We start from the raw sequence: 19,916 nt of genomic DNA, 5'->3' as shown, positions 1-19,916 counted from the left end.
TGTAACATAGTTTCTCTTTTTATTCTCCGACAGGGAAGTTATTTTTACATGTTTGTTTTTAAGCAAGATTACACAAAAACAACCGAACAGATTTCCACAAGACTTGGTGGAAGGATGTGTTTTGGGTCAGGGACATTTTGGGAACTGATATCTATGTGAGTTTGAAATTTGGTGCAACTTGATTTACTGTTGAGCCTCGACGGAGGTATGCGCTCTACTGAGTTCCGTTCTAGCTCGATGTAGCATGTTTAGTGAGGCGATCATGTGTTATCAATGCACAAAAAAATGATTTGTGGAGTTTGTGAGAACACAGACTCTTAGAAGAGTCTTGAAGGTCGTAGGTAACAAGGCCCAGATGATTTCCAGAAATTAGATGAAATTTAAAATCAACGTATTTATCCAAAATCATTAAAACAAGTGAAATTGTAAATAACTATGATTACATGTCTGAAATTGAATCCCCACTTAACCCCTAAGGTGATGGTGATTGAGTTGTATTGAAAACTACAGGTAACATTGGGAAATTATTTTATTTTATTTATTTTTATAAATAGCCCTAAGTAATGGGGTCAGATGTAAAAAAAAAAAAAACTCGAACCCCCTCCTTAAGAGGATTTGGATCTATTTTGTGTTTCATATCTTTCCCTCCGTTCGTCTTCCACTGATGATCATCTTTCTATCAGTCTGCTGCTCATTACTCTCATTCTCTCTTTAAAGAGTTCATACCTAAATAGCTCTCAGGATAAGGCCTGCTGTTTGATCCTGATCCAGTGTGATTGTGTGTATAACAGACGACTCGCGTGTCGAAGGTGATGTGCCTGTCAGGTTCTGTCAAATCCATCCGAAAATCTATTTGCAGTCTTTGTTTTCGGCACCGACACACTTTTTATCCCCTCCAGTTTCCTTATCTGGAGTTCAGCATTGATTCAAATCGCGGGGACGAGCCAAAACAGCGGTCCGCCAGCGACAATCTGACAGGCTGCTCTTAACTCGTCAAACGGATGCCTGATGGATGTTTAATTATGGTTCTCAGTGTCTATGTGGAACCCTGTTGAAGCTACACATCAAAATGCTCAAAGTATTATTGTGCGTGTCTTTGCTTTCCTGCCATGCTCGTTACAAAACTGCAGCGACACATTGTCTCCCATAACCATTCAACATTAAAATACACGATATACGAAATACAACTTGACAGACGTGAATTGAAAACAGTTTGCATCTGAATAAAAGGTGCAAACTGTGAATGGATCAACCAGGATTACAGGGTATAGAGATAAATGTTTGCACGTATGTATTGAATTTCAGTGTAATTTACATGTGTGTGTTCCGTCACAATGCCTCTGCAGCTGCTTTACAACGACTGTTATCTCTGTAATTTGATCCAACGTGAAATAACACAAGAGGGAATTATGTTGACATCCTGGGTAATGGCAGCTCTGAGAGTTTTCCATGGGGCAGGCTCATCTGGTGGCACATCTTGTCTGCCACATCCTGTACATGTGAGCTTCACGCCATGTCTGCTCTGGCTCCAGGCAATTTAAAATAGCCGCACACCACCATCTTCTGGATGCTAGCCTGAAGAACAAGTTCCATTTTTCTGGGGTATGAAATGGTGCCTCCTGGTGTTCAGAAAAGGGTCCTGACACATTTTGCTTTGAGATCGTTTTAGCCATCAAACCTGGGAGCTGTATTGATTTTATATTCTTTATATATCTCTAGTCTTGTATTTAAAGTTTTACTCTTGCACAGTTTTCACTTTTTTGAAAACATACTTACTTCTGCTGCAGTCTAATGCACAACTTTGTACAGCTTCACTTATTCATCTTTAAATCTGTATTTATTTTTGCCTCAGTTACTCGTGTCTGTTAATCCCCTTCTACTTAAAATATTTGTATTGTCAACATGTCCATTAGCACATTCTTCTTTACAGTGACAGCTTGAGTTCTGGTGGCTCGACTTCCATCTCACTGCTGCAGTGCACTTCTTCTTGACTCATTTTGACCTTTTGTTACTGTTATGCTCTTGTGTTTGACTGTTTTGTGTGACACTGGATGCCTAAATGTCTCTCTGTGTATCTATCTTGTTATGTTCAACAGAGATACTGAATGAGAAACGGGGAAACCCGGACCTGCTTCTCGAGGTGCAGTGATATTTGCTCTAACCGATGGGCTGTGATAACATGCCCTGCCCAAGGGTGAATATTTTCACTGGGTGGCTGTGGTTTGGTTCCACCAACAGGTTTTACAATAACTTTAAACACTATTGTTCAGACAGGTGCTGTATTAGTCACTTATGTTTGGTTTGTAATATTATCACGATGACTTGGCGTAATGTGATTCACTTAATGTGAACAAATTGAACGCAGCAGAACCAAACCTCATAAACACAATCAGGTTTTTTTTTTGCAACTTTTACTGTGTCGAATATTTGTAATTCAGTTGTTTTCTACTGCTATTGTTCACCTCAGCTATACAGGCATTGAACAGTTCTCAGCCTCATCCTAATGTAATGGATGTGTACACAAGATTCCATACTTCAGATTATTATTAAAAATATTTATTTAAATTATTGTAAATGAGTTATTACAGAAACATGATTTTAAAGGTCCAGTGTGTAATATTCAGGTGAAAAGGATCTTTTGGCAGAATTGAATACAAAATAATCCTTGTGATGATTTCACTGATGTTTCATCTAAAAGGCCCTTTATATTTATATACTTTATATTTACATCAGGAGCAGCTCCTCTCTACAGAGGCTGCCATGTTGTTCACAGTCACCCAGAGTGGACAAACTAAACACTTTTGAGTTTTAATCACAACTGAAGTTCTGGTTCAAGTTTGGACGGGGAGGGTGAGGTGAGGGGTATTCAGCTGCAACGTGCAACTTCACCACTAGATGTCACTAAATTCTACACAGTGAACTGTTAAAGTGACATCATGAAGCCACTAGATGAAATAGAGATGAGTTTCTTTTCAAAGAACTGGATGTTTAACTCAGATGCAACAATTCTTTATCAAAATGTCTGAAAACAAAAAGCCCTATGTTGTATATGTAGTTGACTTGTGCGCTCACACAGCTGCCTGACATTTACAATAAAACTCTGAATAGAAGAGAATGAACTGACTCCATTGATGTAATATATTCTCACTGTTTTCATCATTTCACACACTCCTATTAGCAGCGATTAATCAGATTAAGTCAGTTTTCAGGATCTGCAGCAGCTACCCTCTGCTAATTTCAGCACGGTGCAAGGAGGAGCAGTTTCTATACCTTCTCCTTCTATGGTGACCCCTCAGGAGGTCATTAAGGAGGAATGCCACTGCCATTGTTGAGCAGGATGCATTAAGCCCTTTGGCCAACACATCTTCCGCTTCTCCCGTTTCTCATCTTTGTGTGTGTTGTGAGGCGGGGGGGCAACCTGCAGAGTGGGAGCACAGCACTGATTCACGTCTGGTCTCTGAGATCCGGCTCGCATGTGTCTCTTTAAATGTTTGTGTTGTCTTTCTGAATCACATCCAAGTAAATTATAAGGAATCTTAACTTGTTCACTTGAATTGTCTTGGCAGTTATTAGGAAAAGCCTTCTGTTTTCACTGGGATGGTTTTTATCTACAGCGTTGTGGCAAATATTAAAGATATTGGACAAACATTTCAAAAAGGAAATATAAACAGTTCTTAAGAACTTGTCAGTTCAAGGGTTTAAATAATACAAATATTGTACATTCCTGGAAATGTAACCTAATGAACACTATTGGAAGAATTGTCGTCTTGTCGGCTTATGTTTAACGTTGTGTGTATGTACAGTTCCATGAGGGAGTGTACCCCCTGTGACGGCACCAGATGGCACCTCTTTCTCACACCGACAGTTAAGGTCGACCAGATTATCAGTAAAATCCAAACTCAGTATTATGTTCAATCAATAAGTTTCCAATACATTACTTACATGCTTGAAGAGTCATTTATAGTAATTTAACTCATCAAATCAGCACTTACAGATATTTTCACTTTGTCTTTTGTGTGTGCATCTGTATTTTTTTTTCTTGTACATTTTCCGTAACAACGAGATTCATTTGAGCTCATCATGGTCTGTGAGTGATGGACGACTCACGACTCCACTCCAGTTACTCCACTCCACAACTTGCATGTTCCTCCTGGCTCTGCTGGGCTGCACAGAAGGGAACAGCACTCCACATACACACACACACACACACACACACACACACACACACACACACACACACACACACACACACACACACCACGGGGAGGAAGTATAGTCTGTGAGGAGGAGAGTCTGAAAGGAGAGCTCAGAGAGTGTCAGTGTGTGAACAAGGGTTTGAAGAGTTCCTTCATGTGACGCATGGACTGCTGCTTGTTGTGTGTGTGTTGTGTGTGTGTGTGCATGTGTGTGCGATCTGAGGTCTAAGGTATTTCCTGTCAACTGCTTGTATTAGGATTGAGGGTTTTATTGGTCATGTAGATGTACGACTGAAGCCTGAATGAGTGATGTGTTTATGAGGTGAATGTGTGTGATGGTGTGTTTGCTTCTGATTTCGAGAGGCTAGTGTGTGTTTGTGTTCGTTTGTTTGTTTGTTTTTTTGTGTGTGTTTGTGTGTGTGTGTGTGTGTGTGTGTGTGAGAGTTGCATCACACATCACTTATGGTGCTGACGAGTGTGTGTCATTCACATGTTTGGCTGTTTGGTGTGAGCGTGTGAAATACTGCACTTTTCAAACTACCACTCATGGTGTGTTCTAGTTGACGTGTGTGTGTGTGTGTGAGTGTGAGTGTGAGTGTGTTGTTGTTTTTTTCACATGAAATGGTGTGTGTTGGGTAGCGTGTGCATGAGTGCATGTCTGTGTCGGGGAGATGTACCGGCGTTCACCTTGTGCCAGAGGAAGGGTTCATTTTGACTTCAGCGAGGAAGTCATCAGGAAGCTCCATGCCGCCAACCATGGCCACGTGCACAGGTCAGGACTCACGGATCCTCGCACACATCACGCTGCCACACGTCTCTCAGATTCCTTTTCTTTCATTTCCATCCTTTCATCCAGTGTCAGTTTTGCGTGATGTCATTTTTCAGCTGCTTCACCTCTGACTGATGCTGAACTGTTTCTTCCCACATCAACACTTAGTCTTTTCTTGCCTTGTAATATTCCTCCGTCACTAAACTGTGTATCAATCCCTCCTGTTTTCCTGTATATGGAATATACATTTGATCAAATGCGATAACATGCAGTTATCTCTACAATGTTTACTGAGATAGAGGATGGAGTCGCTGGAATAGTTGTGAGCCTTTGCTGAGCAGAGAATTAATTTGAAGTAAAGCTTTTGTTCAACAGAAGAGCCGAAGTTGAGAGAAAGTTAGTAGGAAATGAAATAAGAAACAACAAACACTGGTGCTGATGTTGACAGGAGATAGTTTTGTGGATGTTTGAGTCATTGAAAAAATAAACCAGTGTGAGAAATCAGGCTGGTCACAGGAGGACCATCACTGTTCTGGCTCAACATGGAGACGGATCAGGCGGCTGGCTCGGACTCATGTGAGGTTCAGAGGATGAGAAAACAGAGAAACAAGTACAACATGATGAAGCTTTAATGTTTAAATGAAGCTGGAATAATGTCTTCAGAATGAAGTGACGTTACAGTGAGTTTTTCATATTAAATAGTGTTTCATCTCATTGTGCAAAATTCTCAATGTTTATTTCTTTGATTGAAAAAACAGCCCTGGTGGCAAAATCCATGTTGTTATCATGGAAGTCTGGAGACGTCAGGCGTCCCCCTCTGGTTGGGTGGGTTCCATCTCTGCAACTGAGGTTTCCTGTGGAAAGAACTGGACTGAGCTGGAGAAAGCAGAAGTACACAGATGGGGCACTGTACTGTGCTGCATGTCTGAATCATTAGACAGGTAGAGACTGACAAGAGTGCTCGGGGGGGTAATTACCACATGACCCCTCCCTCGCTCTGACATGTGCATGGTACTGTTTGTGCTTTTATTTGTGCATAAAATCGCCTACAACATATTTACACACATGTGCAGCTGCCCTGCACCATTAGTGGTATGTGGGTGTGTATGAACAAGCCTCTATACTGTGAGATTCCAGATAATCTCCCGGAGACATAGGCTTAATCAAATATTTGGACAGTGACTCGGATTCTTATGGCATAATAACAAAGATGCCAGTTCCGGTTTATCTTACACTGGCAGACCAGTGTTTATCTTATGCAGACCAGTGTCATTTTCAAGCAGGGACTGCTGGGACCACTCTCCCATTCAAACAAATGGGACTTATAATATAAATAGATGTCTTTTTATAAACCATATATAATTGCTTATGTCCAAACCCTAATTTCTGCAACTGTGGAAAAACTGGTTGAGACACACTGTACAACAAAATAAATCAGAAGTGATGCACAATGTGTGATCCTGCTGACAAACTATCAAACCAACTGGCAGAACACATACAGAACACACACAGAATACATTTTAGAATAAAAAACTTCAGAAGAAGGTTAAAAAGTTTTAAAAAAGGTTAAAGGTGAATTCAGACCTCAGGTCCTGAGATACTACACATGTAAAAATGTGTCTTTAAGAGACGATTCTCCTCAGGGACATTATTTATACACATAACAGTGTGAGCACCAATACAAAGACCGGCTCCTCAGTCGGGACTCTGAGATGGTGAGCGAGGCCTTTGCTGAGGACCTCAGATTCCTACTGGACACATACAGTGTCACAAGATCAGAAATGTAAAGTGTTCAGCAGATAGGTAGAAAATGGCAGCAAAGCATGATGCATGATTGTAATTTGTCACTCGAGGCTAAAACAGTGTGGCTTGAATAGAGGTAGAGCTACAGCAACCGGAAATATGATCCTAAAACACCTCATGTTGCTCTTATCTGTGTGAAAGTGCGAAGATTCAAGTGAAAATTCATCCTCATCTTATCAAATCGCTCACAGGCCCGTGGGTGCGGGTGCAGCAGTGTTTTAGTATCTGTGGTTCAGCAGTATTTTATTTGCAGTGGACTTTACCTATAGGCTGAAATGTTGTTATAGAGATGAATACACAGAAAACTGTGGCAAGGACTCATCTCTGCCTTGGTTGTGTGGTCGGGGCTTTTTATCAGCCAGTGATTCTGCAAAGTTGAAGTTTGTCACAGCCGCAATTAAGATAGTGACCAGGATGATAACAGTGATGAGAGTAAATGTTTAGATCATTTGCTGAGCCGGTGAAAATATTCAAAAGATATAAAATTCTGAGATTAATTTATCAGTAAAAAGCAATAAAAAGGGAAATATTCCCTCGTGAAATGTAGTGAAGAGAATGATGTCTGAAAAAGCATGAAATAGAAATACTTGGGGTAAAGTGCCAGGTAAAGTAGTCCACTTGAGTAAATAAACGTAACGTCACATATTTGGTAACATGTCAAGTTCACAGCAGAGCCCTTTTCCTGGAAAACAACTTTACTGAAGTGAGAGTTATGAGTTGAATAGAGTTGTAGTTCTGCTTCACACATACAGGGACTGTGAGCACTGTGAGTGGCCAGACTACAGACCAGGGGATGTAATGGAAAATAGATGCCACACTGTAATTTACCAGCCCAGGAATGTTTGTTTTATTTTTTTTTTAAAACAGTTCTTACTAAGTTTCTCAGTCCTATTTTCACTCTGTCTTCTGGGTCAAAAGCAGATTTCACATCCTCTGTTTCAAATAAATATCTAATCTCTCACTTCAACCACTCACTTCCACAGACAAACTAATACACACCCATCCTTCGTCACGACCCTCGTCATCATACTGTAGTCAGTTCTGCTTTGTGTTTCCTCATGTGACACCAGGACGTTTGTATTTAGACTGTAAATAACTGAAATGAGCATCTGCTTGATGACTATATCCCTAAATGTGCATGTGAGTGAGTTTTGCTCTTTTCTGGTCACATATTACAAAAGGCCAGAGCACATGTAGTTTTCACTCGGTGTGTTTATATGTTCTTGTAACGCTTCTTTTTATAAATAAAGTTTAGGAACCACTGTGGTTTATGGACGTTTTTCTGGTGGATCATGTTTTTGTTCGAGTGGTTTTCAGAGCAGGACAGTGAGACTACAGCCTTCAGGATGATTGTCACAGTTGATGCACCTTAACAATAAATCATTTCATTTTAAGGCAGCGGGAAGCAAAAATCGTTTCACGCGTGGTTTGAGCTTGAGTCGATAAATAAAATCAATTTCCCATATTTTTAAGTCACATGTTTGAGCCTCAGTGTGCAGAACGATGTAATGTAGGTGCAGAGGTTTCACATGTATCTGCTTTGTGCTCATCTTAAATTACAGTTTAAACTGGAGCCATTATTCTGTGTAATCATGTGTGAGATCAACATTTTTTATAGTTTTCCTTTCTTCTTCTACTCGTTTGGAAATGTCTGCTTAGGTGTGTGGGATCTGTGACTGGTTCGGCTACTTAAACCTTTTCAAATCTATGTATTTGCCCAGCAGATTTATGTAGGAACATCACATTCAGCTGCTATTTATGCCCGGTCCGATGGGATCACTCAGCCCGCTCATCAATCCCTCTGGGGCATTTCAGAGCCCTGGCACGTTTCATAGTTTAATAGAAGCTTCTATTTCTGCTCCAGTCTCTTCTTCAGTCTCAAAGATTTGCAGCGATGGTTGAGAGAACATTTCTCTGTCCTGGACTCATGCTGTAATGAAACAGATGTTTATGATCATCGGAGGCACGAGGTCGTAAACATTGGTGGAATTGCTCATTTAATAACAAGTCAGATTCAAGCGTGCGCTGAGGAAATGATGTTTAAACCTCAGCTAACACTGGGACAAACAGTAGGTGTTACCATGGCACCTCTGTTTGCACAACCTGGCAGACGAATGGTCACTGGTTTCCCCTCAGCATAACCCACAGGAAGGAAGAGATTAATACAGAGCATTAGAATGCTTTCTCTCGCTGTCGGTGACACTCTAAGGGATCGCTCTGTGCTCAGTCAGGAGAGAGGGTTTTAAATGTTGCACCTAGATTTGCTTATTTTGATGTTTCAGTCATTCCTGGACAGTTATTTGAGTCCAGTTGAATCTTTTCACGCTTGAGATAAACTTGTCTCATGACTAAAAACATTGTAAGTAGGAGAAGTAAAGAGTGTAAAGATTTCATTGTATTTCCTTGTAAGTCTACAAACATTTCTCTGTTCAAAGAAACTTGTCACACCCTAAATACCCTCAAGGGAGAAACAGAACAGGGTTACTTGTTAAGATCAGGGTGTGGAGACTTTGTTAACACCGGTGCTTCCTCTGCTACATTCACTTCATTTAAATCTCAGAGCACAACTATCTGAGTTTAAATGGGAAAACTTTAAAACATACAGTACCAGACTAACATAACTGAACTTGTTCAATGACGCCACAACAGAACAAAGAGTAAAACTATTGCTCAATACAAAATGAACTGTTTAGTAAGTTGTTTTCAGGCATGAAGTGAAAAATGGAAAGTGGAAATTTGCTCTGGACTTTTTTCAGTTTGTGTTTCACATACGAAGAACGCAGCAGGACAGTGTCCAGGTCCGGAGGAAGAATAGGAACATGTGGGGAACATTCAGGCATGAGGTGATGGAGCCTGAAGGAGGCAGGACATGAACCCCCGTGTTGAGCCTCATCACCAATAGCTCATGGATCTCATTGTCTTTCTAAGTTAACATTTGATCCTTGACCTGCACTTACCTTAATTGTCCAAGTTAAGATTTAAAGTGGTCTCACTTCAGAGGACAGAAAACTTCTGCAGAATTCCCTGTCGTTCTGTCTCATCTCATATCACATTATGTTCCTTTGCCAGATCCCTTCTCAGAATATACACCTTCTCTGTACACCCACACAAATCACCACACAGGATACTGAACTGTCCCCTGTACCAGTAAATGAGTCTGTGTCATTGGTTAATGTCAAAACAACACCATTGTCTCACATTTCGGAAGAGGAGTCATTTCCCAGGAAAAGATTCAGTATTTATCCCTAAATCTTTGCACGGTAGCAGCCACCTCATCCTGAATTCCTCCGAAAACAAAGGAAATTGTTTATTTATCTGATCTGTAATGACAAATTTTTGATTGATTGATTGATTGAACTGATTATTATCCTCTTTATTTTAACAATTCAGTCTGTGAGAGCAGGGGTTGTTGATCAGTGTTGGATTGTTTATGACCATCTTTTAATCTGTTTGTGTTTAATTTTGGCAGAAGCTGATGTGGATTCAGTAGAATAAACCAGTGAACGCATTAAACAATGACAGAACATATCTTCTGTTGTTGTTTCAGTTCATCCATCGCTCAGTCAGTCTGTTCGTCAGTACGACTGATGCCTCTGGATCATGGGAAAGGAATGTCATGTTGCCCCAGCTGCGGGTCACAGTGAGCACTTCCTTATTGCTTTAGAGAAACATAAGACAAAAAACATGACCACCTTTACCCCCTTTATCATAATTATCATGAGTAGCAGGAAAATAGATGACGTACGACCATTATGTAAAAAAAAATATAAACACAAATGTGCGTCAACCTGGTGACACTTTGATCCTTTTCCAACTCCATTCACACAGTTTCAGATTCCTTAAAGTCAAACGAGTTTGACTAATTATTCCGCCACTACCCACGAAGCTCATATTTGCATTAATGCACTTGGCCTGTGGTTGTTTCGATCTCTCTGTAGTTTAGATAAACAGTTGTAGTTCTCATCTTGTTTCTGAAGGGACGGCCCGAAGCTTCGACTTTACGGAGCGGCGGCTGGAAGTTTCTATGTGTTTATATATGGAGAGAAATACTGGAACCAAGGGGCGCATGATAGAATGGTACGAGCCAGAACAGTCTCCCAGACAAATGCACGAATCCACTTAACCACCAGGACACCAAGTTTCATACAGAGGGTGTGAGTCTTTGTCTTGTTGTTCAAAGGGTCAAATCTTGGATATCCCTTCTTTGTCCTGTTAAAGACCAGTGTTTTTCTTTTTTCCTTTTGATAATAAGTGGAGGAAACAAATACACTCACTGTGTCAGTGAATCAGTCACACATGCATCTGTATCATGGGGAAGGAATCTCATGTCAGACTATGATGGTTTTGAGGTCCCAGTGACAACTTCCTGGTTCCTTCAGTCAAACATGACACATGAACATATCATTATCATAACTATCATAGAACAAATACACCTGCACGTGAATCCTCTGTTAATAAAACCCTTCTGCGGTGACGTAACTTAACTCTGTGTTTAAGTAACTGGTCACAAATAAACTTTATGAAGGAATCAGGGATCATGCTATTGTGCAATGGACGCGACGTAGCATGAAACTCTCCTCATACTCATGCTCGGACGTCTCGTCGTGTGTCATTACTTACATAACACAACAGCCATCAGGCGTCTGGGGGGGGGGTGCTGTGACGCAGCTGTCCATTAGTTTTTTCTCTTTGTCTCTGACAGCGTCACGCTCCGTCAGAACACCTGTACCCCGGCTGTTAGACTGAGGATGTGACTCAGCTCAGCTCATGAGGTTGATTCAGCAGCAGCTGAACACATGGCCGTTGAGCTGCTGATGAAAACATAACGCCTGTTTATTATTTGGGGTTCGAGGAATATTGAACCGTTTCCTTCCCACGTCTCACCAATATCTTTCCACTTCATGTCGGAGAGACTAATCTAAATTCTTTCAGAGCTGTAAAAAAAAAACCCACTATGCTTCTCCACTGTATTAAATGAATAATGGGTTTTTGGGGCATTTTCTAACCATGTGAAAACTTAAATTTGCATTTTCTTGCCACTATTTTCAACGATAAAGTTAATGCAAAGATTTCTATCTTTCGTTGAAGAGAAGAAGTGGACAGTTGTGAGATGTGGTTGACTGGACTCGCTTGCACTAGCTCCAGAATTAGTCGTCTCTACACACGATCATTACACACAAAGCAGTGGATTGACCTGAGGGCAGAGGGAGTCAAGCATTCAGTGAGTGCAGGCATGCATGTGCGTGCTCGTATCAAACAAAACCTGGACGGGAAATTATGCAGGGAAAATGCTTTGCTTTGCTATTTTAGTACAACGTCACAATACACAAAACTGAATAAATGAAATTTGTCTGCGGCTCATATTTAACATATGATATTTTCTGACATTTTATTTTTTCTGTGTAACATTAATAATCCGTTCACGAAGCCATTCACCATATAATCCACATTTTATTTCAACATAATCATGACATATTTCTGCAGTAACAAACTGTAGCCTCACACATTAAACTGATTCTACTTTATCTATAATAACCTGATCAACGTTTTCTTGGTCTGTTGCATTTACAGATCCTGCTCTGTTTTCCTGAATTAACAAGATAACTCAAAATTCTCGACATTTCCATCCGAACAATCCCAAAGTCATAAAGTCATTAGTGCTGAACTGCTAATAACAAATTACAATACCCAGCTAGTACTTCGAGACTCAATGTTTTCCTCGTCTCACGACCCAAACCAAAATAAAGCCTGGGACACGTTTTCTTCAGAGCTCTAAAACTAGTTAAGTGAGATCTTCTTTTGGGAATTTGAGGTATAGTCTATGTTGTCAATTCAGATAAACAGAGTTTATTCTCAAGCGAACGAAGTTGGCTTTGGTCTGTAAGCGTTCAGAGCAGGGACTCCCGGCTGTTTCAGGCGAACATCCAAAGTTTCTGCAGTTGTTGCTCCTTGACATTTTCTCAGCCTCTCGGGTCATCAAGTAGAACTGTACTGTAACAACAACCTGTTTTCTTTGGATTCAATTTTTTACGGTATATTTATGTCCGTGTTTTTATTTGTGTCCACAGATTGAGCCTTTAACTACTGTCACTGTTTTGGTTTGAACCCATGATGCCCATCATTTGTATAAAATAAATACATAAATTACTCAGTCCCAAATGTCCCACAAATATTTACATTATTGATTAGTTGATAACAACATTAATGTGCAATAATAAAGTATTTACATCTTTTTCATCCACTGTTTCAGTGCTTTTTATCATAATAATATAAGAACAGATATGCAACTTTAATTTAATTCAGACTTTTAATCATTGTCCTTATTTGAAAAAGATTCTTACACAAACTGATGCTTTTTCCATTCTGGATTTTATTGTGATTAACAGACGAGATTTATACAAGAAAAATACACAAAACACTCCACCTAAAAATAGTTTTAGATGAACATTGCGTGTCTGTTTTTGTTGAAGTTTGTAGTGTAACTAGCGCTGGGCCTGCTGGTGTGTATTTACTATACAGAGGGAGCAGTGATGGCAGAACTAAGAAGTGAGGGAAAATGCACAAAGAGAAATATTTATGTTTTGCGAAATGATGTCTGGCAAGTTTTACCAAAGCCAAAAAAACAAATTCAAATGACCGTTAAAATGATGATGCTCTCCTCCTCCTCTTTCATGAGATACTGCTCCTCTTTCTTCTCTCATTCCTCCACTGCCTCCTCCTCACAAACAAACACTGTGCACGCTAACATGTCACTTTGCCCTTTCTTTCATGGTCAGGCAGAATCGAATCATGTATATATACGTCTGTGTGTGTGTGTGTGTGTGTTTGCTTGCGTGCCATTTACTGTACCTCTTTAGGGGATGTTGATGATACGCATGAAAGAATTTCTCTTCCCTTTTTTCTTTTGCTTCTTCATTAAAACCAAAACAAAACCACTCAGCGTTTGACAGCGTAAACAGAATGTTATCAGAGCAAGAGAGAGAACTGTTGCTTTATATTTTGAAAGTTTAAAGAGTGTTTCCCTGGTTCCTGCAGTCTGGACGCCAAAGTGTCCTTGGGCAAGATACTAAACCCCAAACTCCCCCTGACGGCTGCTCAGCTCGTGTGTGAATGATGTGACAAAGGTCTGGGTATAGAAGTGCTGTGTGACAGTGGATTAGAAAAGTTCCTCATAAATTCAGTCTGAAAATGAAGCTACAAAGACACAAAAGATTGAAGATGTTGATGTGTCTCTGTTTTCAGTTTCGATGTGGAGAATGGCCCGTCTGCCGGCTGCAGCCCCCTGGACCCCCAGGCCTCCCCCGGCTCTGGTCTGGTCCTCCACACCAACTTTCCCGGTCACAACCAGCGGCGAGAGTCCTTCCTCTACCGCTCTGACAGCGACTATGATCTGTCTCCCAAGTCCATGTCAAGAAACTCCTCCATCGCCTCTGAACTGTAAGTAAAGGCAACTCCAGTGAAGCTACACAAGATTGCACACGCTATCGATACCAGTCCCCCTTTGTTTATCAAGCTCCGTTCATTCTTTATTCAAGTTGTTGGTTTTAAAAAATCTCACGATGTCAAGGAAGTAAAATAAAACATCTGGATTCACCCCCCTTTGTCCAGAACAACTCTAAAAATGTAATGACTTCTTTTTTGGTCCATGTCACGTCCTTCCACAAAGTTTGGTGGAAATCCATTCATCTAGTTGTTTTTGCATAATTGTGACAAACAAAAGGACAGGGGTGAAAACATGGCCTCCATGGTGGAGGTAATAACTGCAGCACACAAACATGAGTATGACGCAGGGCAGAGTAAAGCAGGTTCACATGGGCTGGCAGCAGCACATCTGAAATGAATGTTTACAGATACAAACTGTTGTCAGGCAGGTGATAAGTGTTTCCAGGAGAATAAAGAAGTTCGTTGCAACACTCCAGTCAAAGTGAAGTATAATTTTACTGTATTTATAAGGCGTGTACAGATGTTTAACAGATGTCGATGTTTTGATGATGAACTGTTTAACTTCAGTTTCCTGCTCAACAGTGGTTTGGGTTTATGTCCAGGTTTACGCACTGAATGAATAGATTGATTGAGAAGTGTATTAAACGCACTGATGAGCATATGTGTCTTATATATCATATGTGTCTTATATATGATATGTGTCTTATATATCATATGTGTCTTATATATCATATGTGTCTTATTAAAATAAGACACATATGAATAACTTATTACATAAGTATAAAGCATAGACGCAGATACTTTTTAAACAACTTATTACATAATCATGAGCTTAAAGCAGCACCCCTGACATGTAACGTTAATTAACCTCATATGTGTAAGAGACAACTTTGATAAACTAAAGTGCATCACACGTAAAGTAATTTGCTCTGGAGGCTGTGATCATGCGTCACGGTACTGCCCCCTAGTGGAAGCTCTGGGGGTAGATACTCCAGAATGTTACCACTGTGCGACTCCAGATGTTGCAGAACATGATGATGATTATCTGAGTACGTTTGGCCTTGGCTACAGAAATAGGTTCCTCTTAGAGCTCAGTACTTTACAAGGTCACATCCCATCTGACACATGAACCTCCTCCTCTCCTCCTCTCCTCCTCTCCTCCTCTCCTCCTCCTCCTCTCCTCTTCTCCCTCTTTGAAGTTGTCTCTTTCAGTTAATCATAGTAATGAGACTCACTCCCTCTTTGCTCATTGTGGTTACTTATCTGTTTTCACTGTTTTCACTGTGATAGAAAGCACTAACACTCATGAAATGTTTGGTGTTTTTTTTTCTCAGACATGGTGACGACCTGATCGTTACACCTTTTGCTCAGGTAAGCATCTGACTGTCTGCAATCCACAATGACATTATCAGTGAACAGTGTAGATTTAACAAATCTAAAATCATCAGTGTCCAAAGTACAAATGTATATACATTTATAAATGTATTATTTTATAAAACATTACTACAAACCCACCTCATCACAACTGTTTTTATGTGTGATTATTATGTGTATTTTATCTTTATTTCCACCTCTGTGAAGTGTCTTTGAGTATTGTTAAAAGTTCCATAGAAATAAAATGTATTATTATTGATTAAATAAATTAAGTATTGATTACAGATTGATTCTCTGTTGCTATCAAGCAAAGATAAAACTAAACATAAAAGATGAAGGATTTTAAAATAAATACTAATAATCACCTGTTCCTGTGTCTTTCTAGGTTCTGGCAAGCCTTCGGAGTGTTAGGAATAACTTCACTGTGTTGACCAATGTCCAGTGTGCCTCCAGCAAGTAAGTACATCAAACATTCACATCGATGTAAAAGTTTACATACATTGAAAACATTGGAAATTAGACTCTTCAGATGAAGAGGAGCCAGTTAAGGCAATAAAACAAGAGAATATGAGCCTGAAACTTTACGAGTCAAGTCTCCAGCGTCCAGTCTGCATTTACACAGAAGTCAGAGAACATCAAACTCTTTGGCTGCTTCCAGAAATATTTTCTCTTCATGGATCTTAAAATCATGAGAAAAGTAAAGCAAAGGCTGATACCGAGGTTAGCTTAGTTAGTATGGGCATGGTCGGGCTGCAGTCCCGTTGTGTCAACACAGGGTGGCAGTGTTGAGCTTTAAATGGACTGAGGTAAGATAGCAGCTTTGTTCACGGCTCAACACAGCACATGACACACACACACACACACACACACACACACACACACACACACACACACAGATGGAAACCCTCATTGGTGTTGTATTTGAAGTATTTATCATCACTGCGTCATTATGTGACAATAACACATGCGTCGCCTCGTACCAAGCTCGACTCAGACTGCCCCCCCCCACACAGCTGTAGATACACGTGTATTGACCTTGTGTTTAAAGGAACATACATTAAAACTAAATTCCAGACACGAGGAGTCGGTCGGAGCGTTATTACTTAAGCAGCGAGGATGCTGATCTCAGCGATGGTGTTCACAGATGTGCACCACCAGTTTATCAGGGCTGACTTGTATTAAAATAAGTCATGTATGATCAGAGGGTGTGTGTGTGTGTGTGCGTAACATGAAACATCTTCTGTGCTTAACTACACCACACCCCATTACAATAATGTTTTTGTATTTTGAGTGGACCGGCTCTCAGAGGATCATAATTAAATCCAATGTTTTTGCTGTGTCGCCTATATTTTGTAACATTTTCTATCTTTTCTCAGAAGATCTCCGGCAGCAGTGACTCAGCCTCCGATCACCAGAGTTTGTCTCCCAGGTAAGACGCTGCTCCGTGTGGTGACTTCCTGAATCACCTGTCTTTTTGGTTCATGTGCGTCCTCCCTCAACCCTCCATGGTTTTCCGTGTTGGTGTTATTCTCTCCTCCCTCGCTGCCTCTCTCCACCTTATCGTCCGCAATGAACTTGACGACGCCTGGCGACTTCCGCTATTTTTTTTTCCGTCCTCTGTCTCCAGCTGTAACATTGTAGTCCAGACTGTTTTGTCATCAAGCTCATTAACCTTGTTCAAACACAATTAAACAGGTGGTTCAGACAAACACACACACGATACTTTCTTCTCACATGAAGTCACAACAAAGCCCTGGTGACATTGATCAAATCAAAGATTTCAGAAATAACAGAACATGAAAGCAAATTTGAAAGTTTATTATTCACATGTTAATTTGTTGTTGATGAAAAAGGTCACAGACAGAATCTCGTTGCTGGTGTCACCTCCTGCATGATTTAAGTTTAGCTGTTAAAAACATCCTCCTTCATATTTAGTGCATCTAAACCTGTGGTCACCTTAATTGGATTAAATTAGAAAACTAAAATTAGTTTGACTAAAACCCACAAATTACTCATGAAACGTTCTCTTTGTGTCTTGTATTTTTGTGCATTAAAGGTCCAGTGTGTACGATTTAGGTGAAAGGGATCTAATCGCAGAAATTTAATGTAGAATAATCATCATGAGGTTTTCACTAGTTCGTTTCATCTAAATTCTATGAATTGTAGTTTTCTTTACAAAGGCCCTTTATATTTAAATACTATATATTTACATCGAGGGGACCCTCTCTACGGAGGCCGCCATGTTTTTTACATTAGTCCAGACTGGACAAACTAAACACCTTTTGAGTTTTTATGACAATTAAAGGCTACCACAGGTTCTTTTTCATGTTTGGAAGGAGAGGGTGAGGTGAGGTGTTCAACTGCAACATGCAACTTCAACACTAAATTCTACACACTGTACCTTTAACAAGCAGAAAAGAAAAGTTGGCCTCTTGACAGAAAAACCTACGTGTGTGAGTAAAATATGAATTCAAAGCAAAAACAAACTACAAGTTTTGTTGTATCTTTTAGCAGCAAGTGTCAGATCTTTAATGTCACATGTGGGGGCAGATGTTCCCACGTTCTCTGGACAGCACATGAAAAACAGTGATGTGTAAAGAGATGAGCAACAATGAAACTGAGAACAGCAAAGCCAACCCTCCAAAAATCAACAGATTTCACATGAAGCCAACTCGGGCCAGATTTGATACCAAAGAAGTTAAAGTTTAGCTTCAGAAGAGACAACAGTGTTTTCTTTTCTGTTTTGTCTCAGAAGTTATAAAACACAGTCACTTTCAACCAAAATACTGCGTCTGTGTCTCTAAATGTATGTATTTAAACACAAACACCAGCTAACAGTGGTCTGTATGTAGTCAAGTATTTCAGTGTGTGACGTATTTAGCTTTGGGCAATTGTGCAGCTGTGGATTGAAGGTGTATGGATGTGTTTATCGTGGCATATATACATCATTGTTAGTAATGTGAGTGTGAGTGTGTGTATGAGTATGAGTGTGTGTATGAGTAAGTATGTGTATGTGCATGCACGAGCTGTGGGGGGGTGTTCCTGTGGCTCTGATTGACGTCAGCACGCCTTGTGTGGCTTCTGTTGACTTCCTGTCAAAGCAGATGGACTGAGGTTTCACTTCCTTCTTCAGAACCACAACTCGTCAGGTGCACTGAGTTTGTTAGTGCGTGTGTTTGTGTGTGTGTGTGTGTGTGTGTGAGAGGATGATAGAGTGTAGATCTTGTAAACCAGCTCAATAACGTTCATTGTGACCTTTATTTTCGTCGCCTCCTCATACATGAAAACACTTCTCTCCATTTTCTCCATGTGCACGTCTTTTAAATTCAAGTTATTTCAATCAGATGTGATATTAAATGGAACATCTTGTGTTTTTGAGGTGTTGGATGGACAAAATAAACAATCTGAAAAAAATATTGTGACAGTATTTTTCCCTGTTTGCTGATCGTCTACAGATTAATTGAGAAGAGAAACTGCAGGTTAATCCATAATAAAAACAAATCATCAGTAGCCATGTGAAGAAGATAGGCCACATGTACGTAGTATGTTTGGATAACAGTCCACAAAGGAACATGAGTTTAGGAGGTTAGAATCATGAATTATTACGTTTGGCCACTTTGTTGATGATGATAATGATAAATATAAAAAAGTCCAAACAATTTATTGTTAAAATGCATCAGTACCATTTTTTTATTAGTCTATACTTAAAACCCTAATACATGTATTTCTAATCTGAACAGTGTCTGAAAGTAGTAACTTACGTTTAAATGATATTGCAGTAAAGTCAAGTCAATGTATGTGTAAAAAAAAGAATGGGATACATAGAATAAATATAATTAAATGAAAAACCTTGTAAAATAAAGTAAAACCATATATGTCTCAAACTGTTTTAAGGCCAGAGAGTAGAACTGTGTTTTCAGGTTGAGGTTGTGCACAAAAGATTTTACTCTTTAAAGTTTTCATATCAAATCACATTGTCGTCAATACCTGACTCAACCACAGCTCCTGCAGTCCCACTCCTCCCATGATGTCAGACCACATCCTCAATGCAGATTACCACACACACACACACACACACACACACACACACACACACACACAAATATACACACACCCACTGTACAACACCCCCTCTCTGACTGTTCATCGTCTCTGCGTCACGTCACGTTTTCTTTTCATTCACTCAACTATTTATTTCTCCTTTTGAATGAGTCCGTGTTTCGCTCTCACTCCATCAGAGCAGGACGGGGGAGGCAGGAAGTGCGAGGCAGGAAGGGAAGATCAGATTGTTCCTGTTTTGCTGTCTCTAAACTGTTGTAACTTGACGGAAG

At 40.0% G+C, this 19,916-nt stretch overlaps 1 protein-coding gene across 4 annotated transcripts in view; it reads left to right on the top strand.

The window, feature by feature from the left end:
- The window catches only part of pde4ba (phosphodiesterase 4B, cAMP-specific a), a 136,443-nt gene that overhangs the window by 73,506 nt on the left and 43,021 nt on the right, over nucleotides 1–19,916 (top strand). For 3 of the 4 annotated variants that reach the window (XM_020098510.2, XM_069521674.1, XM_069521676.1), the window contains 4 exons: nucleotides 14,011–14,205; nucleotides 15,546–15,582; nucleotides 15,971–16,041; nucleotides 16,962–17,014. In XM_020098510.2, the coding sequence (XP_019954069.2) occupies nucleotides 14,011–14,205; nucleotides 15,546–15,582; nucleotides 15,971–16,041; nucleotides 16,962–17,014 (356 nt within the window). Of the gene's footprint in view, nucleotides 1–4,293; nucleotides 4,969–14,010; nucleotides 14,206–15,545; nucleotides 15,583–15,970; nucleotides 16,042–16,961; nucleotides 17,015–19,916 lie in introns of those variants that run through there. The other variant, XM_020098512.2, reaches the window with a different exon arrangement.

The sequence above is a fragment of the Paralichthys olivaceus genome, chromosome 3, assembly GCF_024713975.1.
Source record: "Paralichthys olivaceus isolate ysfri-2021 chromosome 3, ASM2471397v2, whole genome shotgun sequence".
Lineage (NCBI taxonomy): Eukaryota > Metazoa > Chordata > Actinopteri > Pleuronectiformes > Paralichthyidae > Paralichthys > Paralichthys olivaceus.
This window is presented reverse-complemented; position numbering and strand designations above follow the sequence as displayed.